The following is a 25,348-nucleotide window of genomic DNA, read 5'->3' as shown; positions in this document are numbered from 1 at the left end:
CCAAACCTGCGGAGACCTTTCCCCACCTTTTTGTCCGCCTCTGCTTCCGCGACCGTCATCGAAGGAACGTGCTGAGGTTGAGTACGTGTAGCCGTGCCCAAAGTCTGTTGTGGTGCTTCCAGATCCTGCTGACCTTTGCGGAGAGGAGGAGGCACGATACTAAACCAACGCCCGGGACTCCTCAATGATGTTACGTCCTGACGCTGCAGCCGTTAGACGCTGGAGCGCAGGTCAGTTAGAGCTTTGTGGCTGCTGTTCGTCATCTGGCTGGCTGTAGAAGACCTCACGAATGGTTCTGCGGCGGTAAAAATGCCAGAACCGCTCCCCAGATGAAGGCGGCCGCTGGCACGGCTTCTCAGAGCGAGCAGAGCCAAAGCGCTCTGCAAAAGCAAGCTGTTCCTGCCGCTCGGCCGTCCACCTGCACTTCCTAGCGAGCTGTAGGAACAGAGCCGGGCGGTGGGGAAGCGGATTTGGGTAGCACAGAGCCCGTATTGCCCGCAAGCCGTAGAAACAGGGTTGGACAGGAGAAAGGGATGCAGGAAATACTCAAATTCATAGATAAGAGGGCATAGAAAAAGACAGGCCTCTACCAGTGACACGGTTTCCTTGAATGCTTCCTGTCGTGGATGGCCAGATCTGAAATACTTTGAAGACGTAAAGGCCCCGGGGCAGTAATTGGCTAACTATAGTTAGCATTTACTGTATCGCTTCTAATGTTTTTGTTTTAGGAAGGGAAATAACTTGACTGTTTGGTTTAACTTTCTCTTCCAGAACGCGTAAAACTAACAGCCTGTAAAGCACACAGCTGTCTCTGCTCCTGCATGCCATTCCTCTTGTATTTCCCTTCTTTGAAGTGTGACCTCGAACGCAAATTCCTCCTCTCTCACGTCTCGGTGAAATGACCGAAGAGTCGTTGCCATTTGAACGCTGTTTTGGGAGGCCACGAGGCAGAATTAATCTTCCTTCGCGTTGATCTGCGCAGTTCCCGATACGTCTGAACGAAGAGGGGGAGAGGAGGTAGGAGGAAACACGAAAGCTTAGCGATTTTGAATAGGAAACAATCGTGTGTCCTGTTTCTCCCTAAACGTGGGCTCCTTGGTTCCGCTGGGACTTCCATGGTCTGGTTAAATTATTCAGACTCTGCAGGAAAGAACAGATGCTGTCCTAGAAAATGCCGTCTGTTGGCTTGTCACAACTACTTGGGAAAGAGTTTTGATTTTTAAACTGTAAATTTCGTTTCAATGATGCTGGAGCAAATCTTCAGTCCAAAGCTGTTTCTTGGACTGCACCCTCGGGTTGGGTGACCTGAAAGAGAAATTACAGAGGCTGCGGGTCGAATTCCAGAATTGAATTTGGGCATTAGATTTTTGCTTCGATAAATTCTATTAGTCCTACAAAATAAATACGTCAGGCTGGAATCAAAGTCTATTAGGTACATGCTTTGGCACAGACTGCCAAGTGCTCAGGATCGATTCTTTATGATGGATTTTGACTGCAGCTTCTGAAAAGTAATGTTTAAAAATATTCACTCGGAGATCGGTGCTAAGACACGTCCCAGATGTTACTGGTACCAGCCGTGCAAATGAAGGGCTGACCTGCCAGCAAAGAGGCCGCAGGGCAGCTGGGGGCAACGTCAGAAGTGTCATCGCGATAAGACTCTTAAAACGAGGTGATCCGAAGCACAGTGGAGTAGCTGGTTGGTAAAAGACTTGCAGAGTGCCGTGGAGAGCTGCGTTTCAGAAGGAAACGGTGATTTTAAAAAAAAAAAGTAGGTCTCTGTTTACCTTTAAGAGGAGCAGCGTAGTTCTCGGTGAAGGAAAAAGGACGTTTGAGAGAGGGGCCTTTGGGAACGGGGAAGGCTGAGCAGAGGGGGAAGCGCCGGGTCAGTTCGTCTCCTTTCTTCTTGTAAAGCTGTTCGTTAGTATTGCTCCTCCGAGGGCGCGGTGGGTTGACGTACGCTGAAACCGTTCTGTGCGCAGCGCTAGGTGGACGTAACGTGGGCGGATTTATTTTACCAGCCTCGCTTGTCTTCCGTGTGGCAACCAATACTTGGCGAGATGCGTGTGGAGCGTGATTTCTACGTTCAGCTCCGGTCGACGGAAGAGATCGAAGGTGCTCGTGAGGAGAGGAGCCCAAGTACGTGGTGATGTGGTGCCTCTCCCTCTGCTGCTCCATCAAAAGGTAACCTGACGGAGCACGTAACACCTCCTAATCCTTAGCCCTAGGGTGTTTTAGCCCTGAACATCCGTGTTTCTGCAGATCTCAAGGTGTCGTATGTCCATTTGTCGAGCTCTAGTGCAGTGCTTAAAGTCGGTGTCATCACGCGGGAATTTCTTCGGGTGGGTCTCCAGAGCAGTTGCAACTCGGTGTTTGGCATCAGCGCTTTGCTCCGGCTGTATTGCAGCGGCTTTTAGATGTGCACAGCAAGGGACAAACAGCGGTGAGCGGGGAGAAAGCCTGTTTTATAGGACATGGTAACAGGTAACTGGCAAGCAGAGTAATAAAGAGTACGGGAGGCAAAGCGGGGGCAAGTGGAGCTAAATGCTAACGTTGGGTTGTTTGGAAAGTGTGAAAATCTCTCAGTCAAGCCTTTGAAAAAACGGTGGGCTGCTGGAAATGAGCATTGATCTTTAGCGTTGTAGGCATGATGGCAAATGGAGTCGATGTACTCGTCCTGTCTGTGCTGACCCAATGTCCCGCTGCCGGCGAGCACACGCTGCGTGCCGGCTCTGGGCCGTGCTGGCTCTGCAGCAGTTTCTCAGCCCCTGTAAAAAGCTCTTGGTGCTCTCGGGTCTCAGGTCGCGGTGGGACCACGTCCAAATCACCTGGCTGCGATCCTTAGCAACAGCGCGGGATGAAAACCTCGGGGAGCTGTAAGGCAGCAGGCTTAAAAGCTGTTTCTCCGGTGCAAGAAGTCAGGGCAGCCGTAACCCGTGCCGTTCCTTACCAGGCGGTGCCGGATGCCTCTCCCCAAATTCCCCCGTTGATCCCAGCGGGCGCTGGCATCTTTGCTGCAGATGCGGTGAGAAGGCTCTGCTGAGTGCAGAGGCGAGGCATTAACGCGTGTATACGTGGTTCTGCAGGAACGAACACGTTAAAAACGCAAGAGTTTTGCTGTATTTACCAGTGACCCGTGGGGAGCCCGTGCTTTGTTGCAGGAGCACTTAACCTCTGGCCTGTAGGCTCTCCGTGCGGTCTGCCAGGACAGTTTAATGTAGACTCTTTTATTTCAAGCAGCTCTCCTTTCCTGAGAGCAACTTGAGAACAGGCTGCGGGCTGAACGAGTTGGTTGTTAAATAGCATCAGCCGGCCTCTGGATGGCATCTGGGAGGTTCTCCGAGCGGCCGCCCTGCCCGTCGCTCAGGAGCATTGGACCGAAGGTGATGGGAAAGGCTGGAGCTTGAGGGAAGCGGTCCGATTTCCCCAAAAAGTTGCCATGGGGCAAGTGGGAAGGGGTAAAGACCCTGCAATGGCAGAGGTAAGAGGAGGAGGTGATGGAGCACGGTCTGCGAAGCTTAATAGCCTCTTCCAGAATTGCTGGCTCCAACTGGAACAACTTGGGGATATTCCTGCTTTCTGGAGGCTTCCTCATCCTCCCTCCTTACAGCTCCGGGGAGCTGTGGGTCCTACAGCCTGGCAGTGTGTGTTGTGGGAAGGTACGTGACTTAGCAGATTTTCGGTTTGCCATGCCTTAGACTCCCCCAGATGGTCCCTTTGATCTCTGGGTGGGAGAGCAGAAGGGGCAGGGAGAGCCAGTTTTACCTGTGAATCTTCCACCTAGCATCCTCTAAATCCCTGCAGTCTCCATGGCAACGCGAGCCGGTCCAAATCCTTCCTCTGAGCCTGGGCTCGAGGCCACTCCGGAGGCAGAAGCCTCTCGAAGGCTGGCTGCCCAGGACCCGGGAGCTTCTCGCCGTGCTTCCATGCACGGATTTCCCCGGAAGGCACCCTCAGCCCTTCCGCCTCCTCACCTGCCCCCTGCAAACGCTGCGTGGCGGGGAGCCCGTCTCTTCTCCAGCTGGAGACGGCGTGGATGTGCAAACAGCCGGTGGGGCAGCCCCACGGACCGCCTCCGAGTCCGTGCCCGCACGACTGCGGCTTTTCTCCGCCCGGCTGCGTAGCAATAAGTGAAGCACCTGAGGCTTTGAAGGTGTTTGGTCTTTGCTTTGAAACTTCTGCTCACGCCGGCTGCGTGCGTTGCTGCTCCTTCCAGGTGTCTGTGCTCGGAGAGAGGAGAAGGGTGTGATGTTCCCCTGCACTGCCAAGACTGCAGCGTGCCATCGGTTTTACCCGGAGCTGCGGGGTTTCTTTGGTCTGAAGAAGTGGAAGATGCGTTTCCTGCGAGAAAGGAAGCTGCTCATCACGAGAATGAAAGGTACTTGACTTAGCCTATAAGCCACAGTGATTCTACCAGTCTGCGTATAGCTGTAAAGCTGATGGGAGGCGTCTCTGGTGCCGTAGCCTTGAGAAGGTCCTGTTCTTACAGTGCCCGTGCACCCTGAGCGCTTGGCGTGCGGCCCCGAGGCCCCGAGTTCGCGCTGCTGCCTGCTGCGATGCCGCCCACGTTAGCAAACCCCGCGGGCTCGCCGGGTGACAGGGACTCTTCTGACGGCTTTTTCCCCAGCGGGCCGAGTTCTACATCCTAAATTTCTGGGGAGGCGATGCCATGAGGGAGGCTGGGTGTCCTCAGGACGCATTACACAAGATCCCGTGGGCTGTGTGCCGTAGGTTCTTCTACTGGCAGAAGCAAGTATGGGCTTAAACTGTTGGAATTCTCTCCCTGTAAAACGTATTGCTCTGATGTCTAAGAGGCTGAGGGTGCTTTTTTTGTTCTCCTGCTCACGCTGGACAATGTCGCTGAGGGGTAAGGAAGATGCAGTTGTGACCGAATATCCCTTCTGGGTTGTATCATAGCAGCTGTTTAGCGCATTGTCCTGCAAGGTCTCTGAAGCAATGGCAAGCTCAAAATATAGGAAAATTCTGGTCTGTTGGATGGTGCCAGGGTGGATTTTTTTTTTTTTTTTTTTAGCTGAAAGCACAGCTGCTTCAGAGAAAATACCTGCAGGGAGAAAGTGGTGTAAAGGCTTTCTGAGTGGAGGGAGGGATTGATTCCCTTGCCTGCTCCCTGGGTGGCTGCTTTGTGTCTGTGCTCCCCGAGGAGCTGCCGGGCAAGGTACCCAGAGTCGACCTGCAATTCCGACTTTGTTATCTGGAGCTGGGCTTGGTGCCCCCAGGATGTGCTTTTGAACATATAGCAAAGAGAGGCAGTCCTAAAAGCAATCTAGTTGAAAAGAGGTGTTACACAGTGAGCTTTTTGTGTTGCTGCCCGGGTTTGCGGGGTGTGTTTGGGAAGGGGGGGGTTGTTTTTCTGCGTGTTTACCAAGGCCTCTGGTTTCTGCAGCACAGACTGGCACAGGAACAGAGCGGAGCCGGCGCTGCGTAATCAAACGCAAGGTGAGTAATAATCGTTTTCTTCAGCATGTGGCGGTTTGGCAGGGAATAATCCTGCAGCTGGTGCAGGCTCATGGAGAAATGTAGGTTGGAAGGGACTTCTGGAGGGCATTTCGCCTAACTCGCGCTGAAAGGGCCAGCTCTGAAGTCAGATCAGGTCGCTGCGCGGTTGAATATAACGCTGCCTTTTTCTGCAGCGGCTCCCCTTCCTCTGTCCATGGGTTTTGGGGCACGACAAGCTATGTGAATTAGTAGATGAGGTCAGTAAAGTCTACAGGTGAATTCCTGCTCCATCTTAACGGTGGGCCACAGGAAAAATGCATCCTTTTTACCTCCACTGGACAAATGTATTTATTTGTGTGCAGCTCTTTTTCTGGGGATGCAGTCCTTGCGATGCTAAACCCTACTTCTGCGTGGAAGGAAGGGTCCCGGGTGTTGCTTTTTAGTATCTGTTCTTTGGATGTAATGGGATAATCTGCTTTACAGGCTTCGCGATTTTGCCTTATCCTGTGAAAACGCGGATGCGGACGTCAGTTTTCAGCAGGCACGAGGAAGGCGACGCTCCTCGTGCAGCATCTTTGCCACGTGAGTACTTGCATGCTGGAAAAGAAATGAACTGCAGGCAAAGCAACGGTCTGGCTGTTCTCTGCGGGGATGCCTTTATGGTGGTTTGTGTTTTTTCTGGGCTGAATTTTGTTTTTAACGCTTGCTGGCAACACAAGCTTGGAGCATGTCACCGGAGCTCAGTCCAGGACTGTCCCTGTGGCAACCACAGTTGCTTAATGCAATAATCTCGTTTGTAAAGATGATGTGTATTTTGTGCCCTTCTCTGCTTGTTTTTTTTTTCTTACTCCTGTCTCCTTGTTTTGAAGGGTGAATACCAAGAACATCACAGAGGATGTTACTGCACTGTGATGTGATGAGGCATCCTTCATTTTTCAGGGTGATGCGTCAAGAACTACAAGCTGCGCACGAGAGAAAACTGAGAAGTCCTTGCATTTTACTCAAGTTTATTTAAAAAAAAAATAGAGAACACTTGAATCTCCTATGACCCAAAATCAGTAGTGGAGTTGAATCTTCCCCAGAAATCAAGTTTTGGTATCCAGCAGCGTGCTCCGAATCAGGTATCGCACGCTCTTGGTTTAGACGGTGCATTTTTTTTCCTGTGCCGCCAGTTCGTATTTTCACAAGGGACTTAGACATCGGCTTATGTTGAGATGTTCAAGTGTTCTCTACAGCCTACATAATGAATACGGGACTGGATTGAGTCCATCCAGCAACGCAACACTTTACTGTGGAGCAGGTCCCCCACTGGTATGTTTGGAATACCTTTATGAAGAAAGAGACAAGCTTCAGCCCAGAAATTATGATTTCTTTTGCCCCACTTTAAAGAGCTGTTAATATTCTCTACTGTGGCTTTTTTTGACAGCTGTCTGTGGCTAATAAAGCATGGGGGACAGGACCTAGCTGAGCTCCAGTCTTCTCTTTCCAGTGTTGGAGAATTATTTTTGCTTGCGCTGAAATTCCAGGAGTGAGTCCTCCTCAATACGTATGTATATAGAAGATGCTGTGCAGAGCTGAATAAAAACGCAGGACTTGGTCTCTTTGGTTGGTGTGTTTTTTCTCTCCCCCCCCCCTTTGTAAAAAAACCACAGGGGAGGGGGGGCTGCAATTTTCATTTCTACAGTAGTAAACGTCAGGCCGGAACCTATCTCATGCGTTTGGGCTGTGACTCTTTGGGGGGGGGGGGGGGGGGTTGTGGGGTTTGGGGTGGTTTTTATTTTATTTTTTAATTATCTTCAATTCATTTAGAGATAATTACGTGTTATATTTTGAATTTATTTAGATTTAATTACTTCAAATAAATTCAAAATATAACATGTAATTAACTCTAAATGAATTCAAAATATAGATTTAATTACTTTATATTTTAATTATTTTTAACTTAGATAACTAGAAGTGTAAGTGTAATAAATTTTTAAAAATATTTTTATTCTTATTATTCTTGGTTTAGGGCTGTTGTGTTTTACTTGAACAGACTTAGAGTAGATGATTCCTCGCAGAGAGGTGGATGCCTTCATCTGCCGCCGTCCATAGTTCTTTACCTGAGCTGTACCAAGTGAAAAAAGAGATCATGCAATTGGTATCAGTCATCTTTTATTGTGAAGCTTCTCCGCTTACACCTGGTACCCGTTGAATCACAGCAACAAGAGGAAGCATCCAGCACATAGAATAAAGCATAAAACACAGAATAAAAGCTTTCTGTCAAAACAAGACCAGACACGGATTTCTCCTCGCTCCCTCTCTACCCCTGGAGAGCTAACAAAACAGCTTTACAGTCATGTTTATACATCCCTTGCTGCCTGAGAGACAGAACGGGCTCCGGCACTGCACTTAAGCCTGGCCCAAAATACAAACTAGTATCTACATAGGATGAATCACGCAATACATAAGCTCACAAAAGTCTCAGCCCCTGAGCCCAAGTGATAATTAATTAAGCAAACCACTACGGCAGTGGCTCCAGGAACGAAGCTGTGAAGTACATCTCCAGTCCTTTGGCCATTTAAATCTAAAATTTAGCTGTGCTTCGCTACAGAACAACATCAGCTAGCTTTAACTGCGGCCACACACATGCATGATAACTTAGGTTTCCTTCAGTCAATAAGAAAAAACAGCAGCTGAGGTTTTCCATTCTTCTTCATTGGATCTTCTCAGAAAGACAGGGTAGACAGGCGCACAATTTTCGGCCGACCCCTCTTCTCTGGTTGCATCTTGCAAAGGCTTCTGTAACAAAGAGTTTTGTTGCAGTGTTAATTTAAACCGGAACTACAGCGCAATGGCAGCATAGAGCAAAAGCACTCTAACAACCAACCCCAAAAGCAGCACTTTACTTAAACAACTCCTGGTCAGGCACAGAAGAATAGAAGATCAGTTGGTCAAAGACAAATACTTTGAATTTAAAGCTAGGCTAAATCAGTTTCATTGTAATAAGAGTTTAAGAATAAAACTCTCTATTTATGTGACACTGCTGGGGCCTAAGTAAGTAAACTGTAGATAAGACCCAGACATCTCCTCCAAGCCGTTCACTTGAGCCATGCCGCAGCTTGTCCAGGTCAGTCTTTCAGACAAATTCCTAGCCCACAGGGGAAAAAAAGAAAGAAGGAGAAGGAGAAGGAGAAAGAAGGAGAAGGAGAAAGAAGGAGAAGGAGAAAGAAGGAGAAGGAGAAAGAAGAAAGCCCCAAACCCAACAAACCAGACATTTTGTCCACCCTTGCACCCCAGTGACAGTACTCACCAGGTGATGGAGCAGTTGAAGTGACACGGGGAGCGGTGGTAGCACATCGTAGGCAGTCAGGTCAGCAAGCGAGGTGTATCACAAACACGCTGCAAATCAAATGAGAGGTTACCTAATAAATTCACCAATAAACCATCTTTCTACTAAGCTCACACATCAAAGCAGGCACTACAGACATTTCATTTTCCCACGGTATCACCCTCAGCCTGGAGAAATGAGGGGCAATTACAGCCCCCAAGGGAGGAAAGCTAGGAGGTGAGTAAGAGGCAACTGCTGTTCTTTCATCATCGCAGCAGCAGCACCAGTTATGGAGAACAGCTAATAAAAGCTATTCCAGTTTTTGATACAATATTAATGGCTTGAGCTGCATTTCCAAGCAGTGCTGGCAGCTCATCGTTTAATCCAGGTATTTCACGCTCGTGCCCCTCACCACACATAGTTATTTCTACCCAGCACACACAATCAAAACAGATTCTGGAGAAGGAAAGCCTTGACAACAACACTAAGCATTAGAAAAACCTTTCTTTATATTGATACCCAACCTCTTAGACCTCAGCACGTGCAGTAAGCCCAAAACACCCCAGACAGGAGCCGTAGAGACAAGCCCGACTGCTGTCGCAGCTGGGGACTCGGAGTACAACCTCGGCTTTGCTAAGGCATACCGAGGACAAAAGGTTTACCAGATTTTAGCAGTTGCACGCAAGATGTTTTCAAACTTCTTTAAGGAAAACAGTAGGACAGGTAATTACAAACTCATTGGACTCCACTTTGCTATATGGAAATGTCGAAAGCACTCAGCGCTTACCACGACTATCGGTGCACGCATCTGTTCCCTGCTGCCTGCTGTGTTTCACTGCCTTGATCTTTACAGCGTCAACGCACCAACTGCTGAGCAGTAGTGGGGAAAGCTGGCGGGGCCCCGTCTCCCCGACGTTCCTCCTACGCCTGTCCACGTGCAGCTGAGCTCTACCGAGAGCGACAAGGGCATGGACTTACCTGAAGCCGCCGAGGAAAACAGCCTTCTCTCAGCAAGACGTTGACCTGGGAACTTCTCGAGCGACCAACACGGTGCCGTACTGGGCCAGGGTCAACGGTGCTTCCCGCGAGGAGAAGGATGCTCTTGTTGAACTTCAAAATGCCCCACGGAACCGGCACAAGCGGGGCATCCAGCACAACGAGGTAGCCCAAGACCAGTCTTGGCAGGTAGACACAACACCTGAACCTTACTGTGTCCTGTAAGGCAAACAGACATTCCTAATCTTAAGTATAAAATATAGATTGTAATAGTTTGGGCTTTTTTTAATTACGTTTTGAAATACCTCCGCTATACCCAGAGTTTTTGGCTCGCCCGAAGCTGCCAACGTGTTTCTATGTTTTACGAAGCAGCTGCTCTTATCTGAAGTAACAAGCACATTACACCTCGCCTGTTTGCTGAACATCCATAAATCTGCAGTGCTGCTGTCTGATACCGAAGGATGCCCTACGAGCACGGCAATTTGTTTTGTGAAACACATAGGCACACCTGGGGGTTTTTAACTTCTTTTTTTTTTTTTTTTTTTCCCCTGACAGTCGCTCCTATCTATTTTCAAAGCAATGCTGGAAAAACTCCCTGCCAGGAATTCATATACCTGTCCACGTGTCAGGCAAGACACGAGCGATCTGAGCAGTACGAGACAGGTTAGATCCCACAGATGGTATATCAAGGGGGAAATTGAACATTATTTCAATAATGCCACTCTAACCCGAGTGTCACCGAGACTCCTAAAACGCATGATTTCTGAGCATCACGTTATATACATGTGCATCCAGCAAAGCATTTGCTTGTCTGGGGTCCCATGAATTTTAGTACAAATACGTTAACAAATAACGATCAGTTTATCGTCTCTATCGCATCGTGTAATTCCTGATGAAACTGAGAACGACACAACAGCAGAACAGCCAGAGCTATCACGCAGCAAGAGCGGCCTCCTCACCGAACACTTCACGACCACCGTCCAGACAGAGCCCAGGATACTGGACTGAGCTGATGAACGCGCGCCCGCTGGGAATTCAGTCCACCAAAGCGCCGCGTAAGCACCTCAGCCTGACCCGGGGTAACGCTAAAAGCGCATGCCTGGTTTTAAGATCAAAATTGCAGCTTCTCCAGCAGCGTTGCGTGATGACACGCTTAGCTGGATGAGGACAGAGCACTCGGCCCTTGGCAGAAAGGGAACCTGCATTTATCACAACAGGTAGGCCAACTCCTCTGCAAGCAAGTGCTCAGAAATAAATGTTCAACGACCAAACTCATCAGGCACCCAGCCCTCAAATCAGTGCCAACGTCAGCACGGGACCCTTCCGCCAAGTTTCACCAGCGCCTGCACCGTCTGTTGGCAAATACGACGTCGGTAGATGAACGCCCCAGCAGTCCCACCAGAAAAAAACTACCCCAGCCAAAGGCAGAAAACTTTCCCCTCCTTGACAGCACTTATCTGTATGCTTTGATTTCACGTGAAAACTTGCAGCCACATGCTCAGTTTGTAAGTTAACAGAGAGAAGGATTTACACTTGATCTGAACAGCTCTAATACAATTAATATAGCAGGCCTCCCACATCTCGATGCTCTGCTTATCTTACGACAGATATCAGGCTTCCCTCACAGAGGCATCAACTGTACAGACCCACTAAAACCTAACCGCAAATTGCTTCTTTTAAAAATACCTCTTACTTCGCAGGAGATAAAGCCAGCAGCAGAGACGCGTCGCGCACACCATTCGCGGGAGCCAGCGGGGAGGCCAGGGTGGATGCGTGCGTCTGGCTTCGCCTTTTCAATCTTGATCTGTCCCTCTCGGGATCCTCTTCCATCTCTTCAGGCAGCTGCAATGAAAAGCTTAACGCAGGTGCTGTTTCGAACAACCCTGCGAGGCACGGCTCACCAGGCACCCTTTTTCAGCTGGGATGGACCTTCCCTCAACCAACATTTATTTCTCTGCTGCACCTGGCTGGCATAGACAAGATGACAGCTAGCACGCATCCGGCGTTTCACCAAATAACGTGATGAAAATGGCCAAGTAGTGCTGTACTGCTTGCCACGAGTCTTACCGACTGCTCTGTCCTTGCCCCTCCGGGATGGTTGTTTGCAGCTGAGGTCTGTGAGCAACCCCCTGCCCACGCTCCCAAGGGTGGGTGATCCCATCTCTAGTCATGCCACGCACGAGCGGCCAGCATAGGTAGGACCCCTCCGTTACTAAAACCGCTGAACTGTTCGTTACAGGCTGCTGGTATCATTCGTAGCCAACCCGTGCGTTTCAGATGAGATTCGAGTTCTGCATACTTATAGAGGATGCGTAAGCATGTACTGCTTACTGTTGTTATTTAAATCACCTGAGTTAACAGGCAAGAAAAGTATTAAGGTGGGGTTTTTTTTTAAATATTATAAGTTCTGGAAGAGAAAAGTGACCTAGAAAATCCAGTTGTCCTCTGAACAGCAATTGCACTAAGTTTGGAAACCAAGTGCACTAATTAAACGAAAACAGTAGATTTTAGTGGTGCTTAAAGTGCTAACTTCAATTCTTCTTTAGACCATGAATCCCCAACAAGTCTCTCAGTCACAACAATAAAAAGTTTTGCATAAAGATGCCAAGTACCAAGAGTCTGCAAAGCATTTCAGCTCTTCTAGCAGCACCTTTCCATACGGTCTCGAGAAGCTTCTCTTCCCTCCAGCTGCAGCAAGAGAGTACCTTAAATCACACCTCGCGTTCACCAGCCATTCTACTGAAGGCTTTCGTGGCCAGTTCCTCCAGGCTAAAAGCCTGTCCCTGACATTTGCCCGCAGCAGAGGATTTGTAGAAAGGGGAAAACTTTCATCTCCCCCTTTCAGTGGTCTTCTCGCAGCCCTTCACCACTTACTCACTTAAATCTGGAAGCACAAGGGTCTCTGTTCCTGCCAAACACTTCGGCACGCGTGCGCTCTGGGTAGCTCAACGAATTCCCTAGTTTAATTGCGCAGCAGAGAACATTTGCCATTAAAAACAGCGGTCTTAGTGTTTCTGTATGCTAATAGAGAGGAAACAAAGATAAAATGCAGATCAGTATTACCTTAGCTCCTGGCTCGTGCAGTACCAGTTAGTTAAACATTAGCAACTTGCTAATGTGCAGATCAGCAAAGAGACGCAGCATCGCTTTCTGGCCAAGGTACTTCCAGGAGCAGATCACAGCCTACCAGACGTCCAGAACCGTGAAAAGAGAAAAATCAGCGCTGGAGCGGCACATCCGCATCGCCGCCATCTCCCTGGGGACCAACAGCACAGACAGACCGTAGGAGCTTCACAAGGAATCAAATGTTCTTTCACAAAATAACACTACATCAGCAAGGGAACAGCACCGGTTGGGTCTGTGTGTAATAACGAGGTCCCCGGTGATTAAACCCACCCAGGCACACATCGTAACCCACCTTGGAGAGGCAGGGATTGCAGCGGAGCGGGTTGTCACGGCTCTATTTCAGGGTCGCCTGCGTCTGGCCGTAGCGTGCTACCAGCATGGGCAGCAATGGTTTTGGGTGGACAGTGCAGGCTTTCCCAATCAATAACACATCGTCTCGTCAATGAGTTTTATTGCCTTCCAGCTTCAATGGGAAAGAGCGCTTTGGGTTACGGGCTCGTTACAGAGGATATCAATTCGACACGCAGGCTAGCTAGGCTCTACAAATGCAATTACAGCCACAACAATCTCATTTCTTCTTTCTACTCTATTGACCCAACGAACGTTAATCATATCTCAGATGTGGGGCACTTCTATCACCCGACTACACGACAGGTAATTTTGCGCGCCCTGTTCAAAGAAACCCTCGTGCGTCAGCTTTAGGCTCAGCGTGTGATCCCGCTAAGCTTGTTAAAACACCCAGCTAAATGATCAGTAAGTATTTGCTCTTATTTGCATTTACTCAAGGAAAGAAGGAACATCCCTGCTGAAGACCTGCATTTTAAGTATCAAAAACCTCAGTAACAGAGGGATTCAGCATTACCTAGATGACACAAGGGCAAGAAAAAACAGGAAAAAAGTATCCTTAGTTGATCAAAAGGAAAAGAGATTTTTTTTTCCCTTTCTTGTCAATCAAAGTGCAGTACATAGGGTTATAACCTATGCACTAAGCTTCCCGTTAATGGCAGCTAGTCTATAACAAGTTGACCGAACGACCCTGCTTCTAGTCCCACGAGGATTATTAATAATCAGAGCACATCACCTCCACGGAGCACTTTTGAAGCTCTTGCTCTGGCACAGGAGACCCACATCAGTCCAGTTAAAGGCAACCCTCCCCACCGGAGCCTGGGGAAACCGTTGCTCGTGAATGCCAGCCTGCTTTACAACCTCAAAAAACAGTCCTCTGTATGTGGGTGTCAAACGTGGGAGCCCCAAATGCTGCGCTCGCCTTGGTTTCTTTGCTCCTCAAGGTCCTTTTCTTGACAGCTGCCAGCAGCACGAAGCATCGGTCTCCTTCCAGCCCTGCTCCAAAAGGAGAAAATAAAATAAAATAAAAACATAAAGTGTTTGCTCTTCCAGGGACCTTCTGTGGGGCTGGGAATTGCAACCGCTTTGAGCCAAGGAGGATTTTTCTTTCCTCCCAACGCTTGCTTGAGTTTTTGGAGTTGTGCAGACCAGCAGCAAAGTGTTTAGACTAAGCTGTCTTCTGCACGTCTCCGGGGAGGAGTACAGCAAATGTATTAAAAGATAATAATAACAACGCTGTTTGTGCTCCCCTGTTCACCTAGCCCAGCCCTTAGTGAAGGACAGCACAGGCGTTTTACATGTTGATGATGAGCTTTTGGATGAACTTGCTGTTCTTTCACTAATCCTGCTTAATGATGTCTTTTAAATTCGGTTTTGATCTTGATCTCCCTGTACCATTCTGCTGCAAGCCAAACGAAGGACCTAAGGGGAAAAAAACCACATATCCCTGGACACCAAGTGCAAAGCAGACACTAAGAAGTGAAAGGTTCTGTTTGGAAGCGACCAGCTCCAGGAGGGGAATAAAGCTGCTGGTTGAGAAGAAAAACCATACCCCAGCTGAGACTGCTGCACAGCCCGGCTCTCAGAGACGCACCACGAATACCTGTACGCCCAACCCGGGCCTGCTGAAGCCATCGTCTTGCTTCAAGGGTCTGAACCCTGCCCAGCAAACACCCCATCTCCCAGGCACGCCAAAATCCATTGCAACCAGGCTGCCTCACCTACCTAACTCCTCCTCTCAGCTTCTGAATAAGAACATGGAAGAGACCAGCTACGTGACAGTGCTAACAGGGAATCCTCCATCCCTTCCGTCCGCTGGCCGCCCACCCCTTTCTGCAGGCAGATGTGGCCATGTTAAGTCACACGCCGTCCCATCCCTCCGACATTTCATCCATCCCCCAAACCATTTTCAAGCTGGACATTGCCTTAACCACGGCTTCAATCTCAAGGCATCGTATTCAAGAGATCCATCAAAATGGTGCATTAAAGTACTTTATTGGTGATCACTTATACTCTGTGCACGTCAAGCTTTGTACAAAAAAAAACCTCCATTAACACCAGAGTGAGCGACAGCCACCGGGAGCTTTGAATGCTGGTTTGGCTCCCTTCTGCAGAAGCAGAAGCAAAAGCAATGTTAAAAAAATAGCTAAATTGGCCACACCAGTTGGACTCTACCTGCAAACCAGTTCTGCAGTTCACAGCCCGAGCTGCAGCACGGAAAATTAAAAACTCCCTCCCAGACGAGCCTGGTTTGCTCTTGCTACCGCCAAAGGGATGCACGGGAAAGGCTTCGCATCTCCTGCCACGCTCCGCCTTCGGGGTCCTGCCTCCCACTTCTGACGCTCTGCCATCAAGTGCCGGTGTAGTTTATAAACACTAATTAAAAACCTCATCTCAAGAGCTCTAAGCCACAGCGGGGAAGAAGTTTCCACGCCTGCCATGGCCTCATTTGTCGTCTGAGGTGCTTTCCGGCAGCAGGGCACCGCTGGAGCTCTTGTTGCTTTTGCGGATGCACATGCCGCAGTCCAGCTCCACGTCGATGTCCTCGAATTTCAGATGGCAGGACTCGTTGCAGCTGTGGGAGGGACAGCGGTCAGGTATTCACGGGCAGCAAGAGCTGTCTTTTCACCCCAGCCCACTTAGAAAAGCTGCTAAGGACTATCTGCTCTGCGGTGGGACCGAGCCGATCCTTTCCAGCTAGGCCATGGACTAGTCCATGCTTGGACACCCACTTTTCTTATCCCATGATACACTGGCAGCTGGACTTCCCAGGGTAGCATTGGGACTAGGTATTGCTCTTGACCATCCCAGCTTGTACACGGTGCCAGGACCCCCTGGGACCCCTCGTGCCCACGTACCAGCGAGATGCAGCAGAGTTTGCTGCCAAGACGGCGAGAGCGCCCGCGTAGTGCCAGCAGAAGCACATGGTGAGGAACGCGAAGTTGCTGCGGTCGGTCTGATCCCAGCCCGGTCCTCCCCACGGAGGGGACAGCACAAACCCAATCTGGTCACAGACAGAAGAGATGTTAGGCATCAGCACACATCCTTCCTTGCTTTTCCTCCTGTTTTTAGGCAAGCTGCTGCAGCTGACTATGGACTAGAGGCAAAATAATCCCAAGTAACACCCGGACCCCTGCCCTGAGCACCCCCAAGCATCCGTTTCCCCCCAGACTGACACAGGGGGGCATTTCAGGAGGAGCGGGACACTCTGCAGATAAGCCCTAGAGCTCGCAGTGCAGCCCAGCATCCCCAAGATAAAGCTGACAACCCAAAGGCGACATGGCCAGGCTGTGCATTTCTCCTTAGACCTAAAGCTGCGTGATTATGTGAGAGGTTTCCAGATATTTCCAGTTACTTTGAACAAATAGAGGAAGAAATTGGACCTAATAAAAAGAACAAAATCTCATGATTGTGGCTTCCTGTTCTTGTGGGGTCTAATTCCCATTTAGCATGCAGGTTTGTCCATGCTGCATATAGTACACATACATATCTCCACAACGACAGCTCTTGCACTAAGCCTCATTTCTTCCTAAGATATTCCAACCAGCCTAAAAGTTTAACCCCAACAGATGTGCCGGAAAGGGCAGAGAAGCCCCCCTCTGCTTGCCTTCCTGGGTGTGAAGCCCACTGCCCGGAGGAGAGTGCTGGGTGTGCACTGACCTGCCAAAGCCAAGAGCCCTGGAGAAGGAAGGAGCTGGTCCTGAAGGTCTCCAGGATGATGTGGTCTCGGAGAAACACCTCCAGGAGGGCACAGAGGGCTCCAGCAAAGATAGCCATGGCCAGCAGGGAATGGAGGTGGTGGTCCAGCGCAGCATCGCTGTAGTCACGGAAACAGAAGAGCAAACCTGCCAAGATTCACACTGCATTAGAAAAGGATGCTCTGGAATTTGTTTTTTTGAAAAAAAACATCTGAAAACTGAGACTATGCTCCAGGTCTTGCTATGATCTGCCTCGTGGCAAGAGCCAGACAGCAAACAGCCTGCTGTCATCACCTTCGCCCTGCGAGGGCCACGCAGCCCCCAGCGCCGGGGTCTGCTCTGCCCACAGAGTAGCCCCCGGAGCTGCGGGGATCCCCGTGCCCCAGCCAGGGCCATAGGGCTGTCAGGAGGACCCAGCCTCAAAACAGCCCAGAGATTTTTGGTGACCCTCCCAGCGCTTCCCCTAGCCTGTACTCCATACTCTCCCAGGCACCACGTGTGAGTCACCTTCAACGAACAGAGCCACGGACAGCAAGAGCCGATCTAAGCCAAGCGGCAGCTTGAGCAGGGAGTGCGAGATGACGTCCACGATGCCAGAGAGGAGGAAGAAGAGGTACATGGTGGTGTAGTGCCAGTGGGTGAGGTCTGCCCAGCTGTGCATCTTGGGGTTGTGGAGCTGCAGGTGGGGACCAGCGGGAACAAACTGCTCGACCAATATCCCTAGGCAGAGAGCAGAAAGGTCACACTTTTCCTTTTACACAGGGGAAAGGACAGGCTTGCAGGAAAGCTTTCTTTGCAATGGTGAAGTCGTGGTGGTATTTGCCCAGAGGAATGATAGCAAAGTCCCATCACTCTGTGATGCCACAAGAATGTCCCCAAGCCCTCCCACACCAGTTGCAGCTGTTTCCCACTACAAAAAGCCCCAGTCTCATGGCAGAGAGTGGCTGCAGTGCCGGTCGATATCGGGGCAGAGACTCATCATCATCTCTTACCTGCTAGAGCAAAGAAAGCTTTGACTGCCCCTTCGAAGACTTCCACACGCTGGACCCCATGGCTTGGCTGACCCTCGGCGTTGGCTTTCCGCCTGAGATACTTCAGGGGGTATCGCACAGACCACCAGAGACCAAAAGTGAAGAAGAAGGTGCCCCGGAGGGCACTGCCAAGGAAACTCGTTGGCATTGGGCTCGCTTGCTGGACCTGTAATGACAAACGGCGCCTGAGGACCGACTCAAATTATTCCCAAGAGAGATGTCAGGCCGCTCACTTGCTTGGTGTCCTCAGGGAGCCGCATCCCAACAGAGCAGGTCTGCACGTCCCCACCATCAGCTCCAACGGGTGGTACCACAGATGCGACATCACCTTGGAGAAGCTGCCACCATGTGCCACTGTATATATGTGTATACGTATAGCAGGATGCAGATGCAATCATCAGGACTTCATCGTGCCAGAGAAAAATACATTAGTGCCCAAGAAAGCGTAACAGCTACGTGCTATTAGAAGAGGAACCATAACAAAGTTTTTGCTAATAAAAAGCAACACGACAATTATTTCCTTGGAACATAAACTCCCTCCAAACTAGATAATTACCGGGGCGTGAATCCAGCCAGTGTGTTCAGCAGCTCCAGCCAGCCAAGGCTTTGCTGGGCCCTACCAGCTGCGCAACAGGAGGAGGAGGCAACCCAGGAACCATTCCCATTTCCAAAAGGAGTCTCATGCATATTCCACACAACCTTTGTGTCGCACATGAGCGGTGATTTGACACAAGGGAAAGAGATTTCATCTCCAGAAGGAAGAGCTCAAGGACTAAAGGCACGAAAATTGCCTTCACGCTAAGCCAGACTAACGCCGCTGAGCACCAGCAAGGATGGAGAGGAGCAGAGGTACGGCAGCGTGACCGGCTGCCACGGGCAAAGTTATATCCCGCAAAGTATTTAAGCCCATACTGAAACTGTTGAAAAAAATCCCAGAGCAGCAAGCAGAGAAGGGAATAAGTAGTGATCTAAATGCTTATAGCAGTGAGCTTTTGATGTTACCTTGGGATGGTCTTGTTTCCTCCAGCAAGACCTCTCTCCGTGCTCTCTGTATGCATCTATCACCTGAGGAGGTCTCACTCTTTCCCTTCTCACGGGCTTTCTGGTCCTTTTCTACCGCTCAGATGTGCACGGAAGAAGGCATTACTCATCCTGAAGCTACCACACCGACTTGCCCTTGCATCACAAATCACATCCTCGCTGTGTTTATAAATACCAAAGTAAATTGCAGAGGCTGGATGAACAACTCCAGCACGTTCTCCAAGTCCTCCCACACTAGAAAGTAATTAGGTACTGCAAAATAAGGGTAGGAAGTGGCGTGGCATTGCCTTAGGTGAGGGAGAGCTCTGCGAGATGTCCCCGGTCGGGTTTTGGCTGCGGAGCTGGAGTCGGTCGAACTGGCTCTGCCCTGCGTGGGCAAGCACGGCGTTTGGGTTCGGAGACTATCGTCATCTTTTGCATCTCTGGGACACAGGTAAGCTGGGGAAGGCTCAAAACTGTTTACACCATGTTAAGGTTTCCTTTCAGGAGGGAAGTTACTAAAGAGCCTTTCAAGCAGATGAGAAACGCCCCATCCCAGGAGCTGGTTTGGGGATCGGTGATGGCTTTCTGCTCTATTTTGGACACCTACATTAGGGTGAGACGGCTCATGCCCCAGGAGGACCCATGACTTCCCTCATCATAGCCTGGACACCCAGTCCAGGACACATATCTTCCTTGCACTGACATCTACATGCTGAAGTGACTAAGAACAAATGCTATTAAAGCACATTTAAGCAGCACACAATCGCACAATACCTAACCAAATTTTACCATTGTCCTACAGGGACTGTGACTACAGCCTGAAGCTGGAGTCAGGAGCATACCCTGATCAAGGTACGTAGCAGGAGCGTTAATTTGACATGCTTAATTAGAGGAGAGGAGGAAAACAGAGACATCCCAGTGCCGAGGCATCAGCAATGACATCTGACACATCCCACCTGCAACTCCAGAGGCTGAGCTGCACCAGCATCCAGCTGTAACCCAGGGATTTGTCACCCCACATCCACCGGGCATCCCTCCTTTGCCTTAGTTACCAGCAGCCCCCAAACCTCTCTGTTCCAGAGCTGTCCCTGGCATCTCCTACCCCAACCGTCCCTCTCCCCAGCAGAGTACCCCCGCTCTTCTTTTTCGTTCTGGGGACCCTTTTGCCCAATTCAGCAAGGCTTTTGGTAGTTGTCATGAGTCCCCTTTGCTTCCCAGCACCCCGACACAGCTCTTCAGCAGCCACCACATATCCCAGGACATTTATCACTTAGCAGAGATGTCCCAAACCCACCCTTGAATCAAGCAGAAGCTTGGATATAACCCACTCAAAAAGACCCACCTTCTTTTATAAAACGGCCACTATTTTGCAGAGAAACCAGACATGTTTCCAAGCAACAGTCCGCTTGCACAGCTCACGTATTCAAGGCACAGCAAAACAACCCCTCCACATCCACACGGCCCCTCGACCAGCTCACCGAGCCCAAACCTGATACCTCTCACCCGCCAGCTTCCCCCAGCCCCAGCTTTTGAGTCCACGCTCACATAAAAGCTGATTAAGCTCCAAGTGAGCCGCAGCCGAGGAAGAGAGCACTGGTTGAGGAGAGGCACCCGGGTTATTTATTTTTCCTGCAAGCTAGTTTGTCTGTCAGAGGACTTGAAATATGACTGCAGTCAGAAGTTATTACCTGAGCCGCCCTTCTCCCTCCGCAGCTTCCAGGCTGCGATGCTTTTGCTTAATAGCCATACGGGAGCTGCCTGCTCTCCTTACGGTGCCTCGCACTGACTGCTCGCAGCCTCCCTGGGCTCGGCTCGGGAAGGACGGCATTTCTGCCCAATTTCCAGGCTCTCCCCCCAGAGCCGTTGCAGCTCCAGGTCCATCACCATCGATGATTTTGGCTCCGCGTGGGGACTTGTTCCCGTGACGCAGGGAGATCGATGCTGGCAGGAGGATGCTGTTCATGTGGACGCATGGGTAACCCCTGCAAGCACCCGTGGTGGGGGCAACCATCAGCCCGGCAGGCAGCATCCTAGGACAGGCAGCACGCAGAGGGCAAGCTCAGCGCCTGGCCATGAACATTTGGAAGGTCTTCTCATTGTGGATCCTCCTCCAGCCTTGCTACCCAGGCACACCTCTCTTGGGCCAAGAGCCCTCACCCAACAGAAGAGGCACAAGCTCCCTCTCCTGCCAATCCTCTGCCATGATGCAGCTCCGAAACATGATAAACCCCCCAAAAAAGAGCTAAAGCCGCAGATTGCTGGCAGACTGCCTCCATCAGCACTTCCACCAGCTTCATCAGTAGCCATCATCACACTAAACCTTTGCCTTGCAGAGGTGGACTCTCTCCACATCCCTTCTTCCCAAGCTCAAGCAGCCATGTCCATCCCATGGCACAGCTGCTCACTAACACATTTCTCTCTGTGGGTAGGAGAGTTTACCTGCAACTCCTGCCTGTCCTTCTCCCAGCTCCAGATGTGGCAGCAAGGAGCGGGTATTACTCAGAAGAGGTAGATAAAGGGAGAAGCCACCACGGGGAGGTGGCCCTCAGACAGGATGTTTAGAGCCAAACGTCCTGCGGGCCAGTTCAAAGCGCACTGAGTCAACCGGCTTTCATAACCTAGGACATCTCCTGTCTGCTATTAAAAAAAAAAAAAGTCTCCCAGAGTTTGCCACAAAAATCAGGACGAGCAGCCAATTCCCATTCCCATGGCAACCCCGTGTATTCAATTATTATGTTGGTGTTTTTGGATGACTGGGGAAGGAGCCAAGAAAAGACAAGGCTGCGGCATCACCCGGCACAGCCAGGCTCTGCTGGAAGGGCTCTGAAGTCTCTGGCCTGGGCCACCAGGATAACCCTTTTAGTGGGGCATCTGGCCTTACAAAAAGTGCCTGTAGGCAGGAGATTTTGGGCCAGGAGCTCCCAAACCAGAGCAGAGCCCTTCTGAGATCCATCTCCCAGCCCACAGCAGCCAAGAGGAGGAGGAGGATGGCCCTCTCTCCCCCAAAAGATGGGCTGGCAGGACACAGGAGCCTGTTTCCACTCCTTTTCACCTATCCAATACTCGACGCTGCCCAATGCCAAGCATCCACAGACACAAGCCACTACCAATCTGCCGCACATCGCATCGCCAATGGCTGCGTGCCCAGCACCTCCCTGGCTGCATAGACAAGCAACGCAAGTGCCTCAAGGCAAATAAATACCATGGGCTACCCCAGCGTCCCCGTCTCCCTCTGAAGCACCGAGCTGATGGTGCAAAACCACTCGGTGCTGCTCAGGAGTGCTGCCCGAGCCTCTGACCACTAACAACCCCTCAGTGCATTCCCAACCCAGTATTTCTCCGGGTTGCAACCACACGCACATAACTCCTCCTGCAACCAGAAAAAACCCAGGAGGCCTGCAGGATAAGCCATGCCCAGCCCTGCCAAGAGTCACACACGTGAGCCAGCGCCCCAGGGAAGCCCCGAGGCAGGAATAGCATGGAAGCAAACCATGCACAAGCCTCCCCAGGGTGATGGGCTGTTCTCCAGCACAGCCATAAAAGCCACCAAGCCATAGCCAGGAGCTCTTTTATACCCATTATCTCCATATCAGCAGTAGCAAGTAGGAGGAAAGAAAATAAGAAGCTGGTGGTGGTGCTGGCACGCAGCCGAGCCGTACGCCCATCGCTACTCACCTCCAACGGTGCTCGGGGAGCAAGACGCGTGGCAGAGGGCTGAGCACACGTGCAAAAGGGTCCTGTAACATCAGGGAAGCCCACAGCAGCAGAGGGGCTTCCATAAACACAGGCAGCTTTGCCCAAGCTAAAGCTTCAGGAGCTTGCTACCACATTAAGCCCAAGCACAGAGAGAAATGCAACTCCCATAGGAGCTCTTCCTTACAGACCTACCCCTGAAAATAATACGACAAAAAAAAATCATACCTTTCTTGCTGGAAAAAGAGCAGCAGCACTGTCAGGGAGCTCTTTGCAGCTCAGTTTTCCTTTCTGCAACCATCCAGCTCTACAAACCATTACCCCAAAAGGCAGCTTAGCAGGAAGCTGCTTCCCAAGCAGGGAGAGTCAAGTCCTCGGAGAAAGTGGGAAAACACAAGCTGGGAGGGCAGCAGCTGGAGGGAGAGGGGGGGAAACGAGGCCCAGGTGAAAGGTATCTGCTCAGAGGCTGAAGGTGCCTTTTTCCATGGCGTTTAAAGGGCCAGCAAAGAGTAAAGCCCATAGAGAAAGGTTTCTATGAAAAGGGCAACTTGTATTAAAGTACCTGCCGGTCAGACAGGAAAAAAAGTTGTAGGTGCATGAAATGGTTGAGGAAAGGGGAGTTTCCAGCCTTTTAAACCATCCCCACGATAAAACCGAGGATGAAACTGTGACAAGTGGTTGGGAACAAGAGCCCGATGAGGGGATAGCAACCCCCCCCAGATCCCAGAGCGGCTCGCTCACACGCCGTGCGTGCTAAAATCACTGCAGGCACAAATGGATGCAACTCCATTACAGTTCCTTAGCTGCAAACCTCTGAGGCGTGGAGGAGTATTATGGGATTGCACCAGCACACGCCTACCCTCCTCTTCCTCCCAGGGACAGATCAGGGGAGGACGATCCGTGTCCGACCCACTCCAGCCCCTCTAATGTTCTCAAGCTAAACCCTGAACTGAATTTTATTTTTTTTTTTTTCCTTCTTTTTCTTTTTTCTCAGCCGTAACTGCAACATCCTCTCCCTGAAGGTTCATCATCAGCCTCGGTGCTAATGAAAAAATGTGATAATGTTTGCCTGCTTCCTGGGGGTGGTGGGAGGCACAATCTAATTAAAGGTTTGCCAGCAGCTCAAGCACTGCAGATGGATGCTTGTTCGGGAAGTGCAAAGTATTATTATTATTATTATTATGACGAATGCTAACACCGGGCTTTCATAAACAGGCAACAGAGGAGGTGAAGCAGGTGGTATAAGCATAGGCAGGGCTTGTTCTGCTGCCTACACCATCATTTCAGCCTTACATAAAGGTGGTTGTGAAGGGTGGCAGTGGTAGATCCTATCTCTGCCTGAGAAATGAGTGGCTCGTGGTCAGGCTGTGCTGGGGCTCTTGATGAAGGGCTTGCCTTTCTAGCTGGAGGAAGAGCCAGCTGCCACGGTATCTGGCTACTTTGGGGTGTGTTGCCTGGCTTTCTTCATCAGAGGAGGTTAGATATGACCATCGGGAGGATCAGCAGCTCCTTCCTGCCTCAGATGAGCAGGTCACTTATTTCAGGAACACCGGCAGCCCCCGCGCTTGATGGACACCGTCCGACAACATCAGGCTGCAGTTACGCAAGACAAAAACCACCCCCGAGACATCGCCCAGGGCATTACAGTCCCTTTAAAGACAGCTGTGGATATGGCTACAAATACAGCCCAGGTCCCCTCCAGCTGCGTGGCCGGTGGGTCTGGTACAAAGTTTCAAGACACTACCTGAGAATTCCATTTATATGGTGAAAAACAGAATCCAGGCCTACTGGTTGATAGTAAGTTTGTGTTCAAAGTAACACTCTGTTTAGGACTGTCCTGGTATATCTCTCACATAAGAAATAAATGCGAGGATGGCTTGTGGCTGCACCTCGCTATATAATAAACCATCTCTGGACCACTCACCATGCATCCAGCAGCCTTCATGCCCTTGTTTGGGTACCTAAGCTATTTACAAAGGCGGTTTTTAGGTAAAACAAAAATCCTTAATTCTCATCCAGAAATGAACACCACCTGTATTTTCTTATTTAATCACAGGCTATCTCCCTCCTCCTTCGCTGACCTTCATACCTCGGGAAAGAATGTGCTCCCGAGCTGGAAAACAAATTAGCGAGCGCTATACTGACAGTCCTGGGATGTTTGTAGGAGCGGGGAGTTAATGAGGCAGACAGAAACTATTCCAGCCACCGGGTGCTACAGAGGGGAAAAGTGTTTTGTGGCCATGTAGTGACGAGGGACAAAGAAAACCTGGCAGTGAAAGGAGATGGGGACTTGATTAAGAGCAGCAAAGAGAACCGTGAAGAATTAAATCAACCCACTCCCACCTTCAAAAGCAAGGAGTGCTTTTAAAAGCCAAGGTCAGCTTTAATCTGTGTGCCCTCAGATGGAAATAACCTCTGACTTTTGGGGGTAGGAAGGAGGAGGGTGGCTGCAAGGTGACTGCAACCTCAGCCAGCTTGGAGTATGCTCCTGCACGCCCAGCACCAGCTTTGCCACCTGGTGCTGCCCTCATGTGGCTATTTAATGGGAAATCGGGATGTTTGACCCATTTTCTAAAAGAAAATAATTCAGAGCAGACCAGAAATAATTCAGAGCACCACGCAAGGCCTTTTTGCTGTTCAATTAAGCTGGTTCCTGTCCTGCAGTACTCTAG

General features: G+C 50.3%; 2 protein-coding genes and 1 long non-coding RNA gene across 8 annotated transcripts; 1 reads left to right on the top strand and 2 right to left on the bottom strand.

Moving 5' to 3' along the window:
- Positions 1-44: 44 nt before the first annotated feature.
- LOC148054977 (uncharacterized) lies at positions 45-7,033 on the top strand. The gene is made up of 7 exons (XM_087763262.1): positions 45-230; positions 772-1,017; positions 2,019-2,181; positions 4,214-4,375; positions 5,402-5,454; positions 5,938-6,036; positions 6,394-7,033. The coding sequence occupies exons 3-7, from the start codon at positions 2,147-2,149 to the stop codon at positions 6,396-6,398; spliced, it is 354 nt and encodes a 117-aa protein (XP_087619388.1). The 5' UTR covers positions 45-230; positions 772-1,017; positions 2,019-2,146; the 3' UTR covers positions 6,399-7,033.
- Positions 7,034-7,934: 901 nt separating this feature from the next.
- LOC148054976 (uncharacterized) lies at positions 7,935-9,961 on the bottom strand. The gene is made up of 3 exons (XR_015706010.1): positions 9,743-9,961; positions 8,747-8,835; positions 7,935-8,235 (listed from the first exon to the last, which is right to left on the bottom strand). It is a non-coding gene; the product is annotated as an uncharacterized LOC148054976 (long non-coding RNA).
- Positions 9,962-15,207: 5,246 nt separating this feature from the next.
- LOC104016645 (transmembrane protein 45B) lies at positions 15,208-23,274 on the bottom strand. 6 transcript variants are annotated; one of them, XM_087763390.1, is made up of 6 exons: positions 22,905-23,274; positions 17,922-18,126; positions 17,437-17,649; positions 16,892-17,076; positions 16,090-16,235; positions 15,208-15,806 (listed from the first exon to the last, which is right to left on the bottom strand). In XM_087763390.1, exons 1-6 carry the CDS (start codon positions 22,992-22,994, stop codon positions 15,677-15,679), a joined length of 969 nt encoding a protein of 322 aa, XP_087619516.1. In that variant the 5' UTR covers positions 22,995-23,274; the 3' UTR covers positions 15,208-15,676. The 6 variants fall into 6 exon arrangements, with proteins under 6 accessions (XP_087619516.1, XP_087619517.1, XP_087619519.1 ...); XM_087763391.1 differs by lacking the exon at positions 22,905-23,274 and adding an exon at positions 22,659-22,802; XM_087763393.1 differs by lacking the exon at positions 22,905-23,274 and adding an exon at positions 20,672-20,808.
- Positions 23,275-25,348: the final 2,074 nt, after the last annotated feature.

Source organism: Nipponia nippon, unplaced genomic scaffold (assembly GCF_047370975.1).
Source record: "Nipponia nippon isolate SJK-2023a ecotype South Korea unplaced genomic scaffold, ASM4737097v1 scaffold_28, whole genome shotgun sequence".
In the NCBI taxonomy this organism is placed as follows: domain Eukaryota; kingdom Metazoa; phylum Chordata; class Aves; order Pelecaniformes; family Threskiornithidae; genus Nipponia; species Nipponia nippon.
Note: the sequence above shows the minus strand (reverse complement) of the source record. Positions and strands in the feature narration are given on the sequence as shown.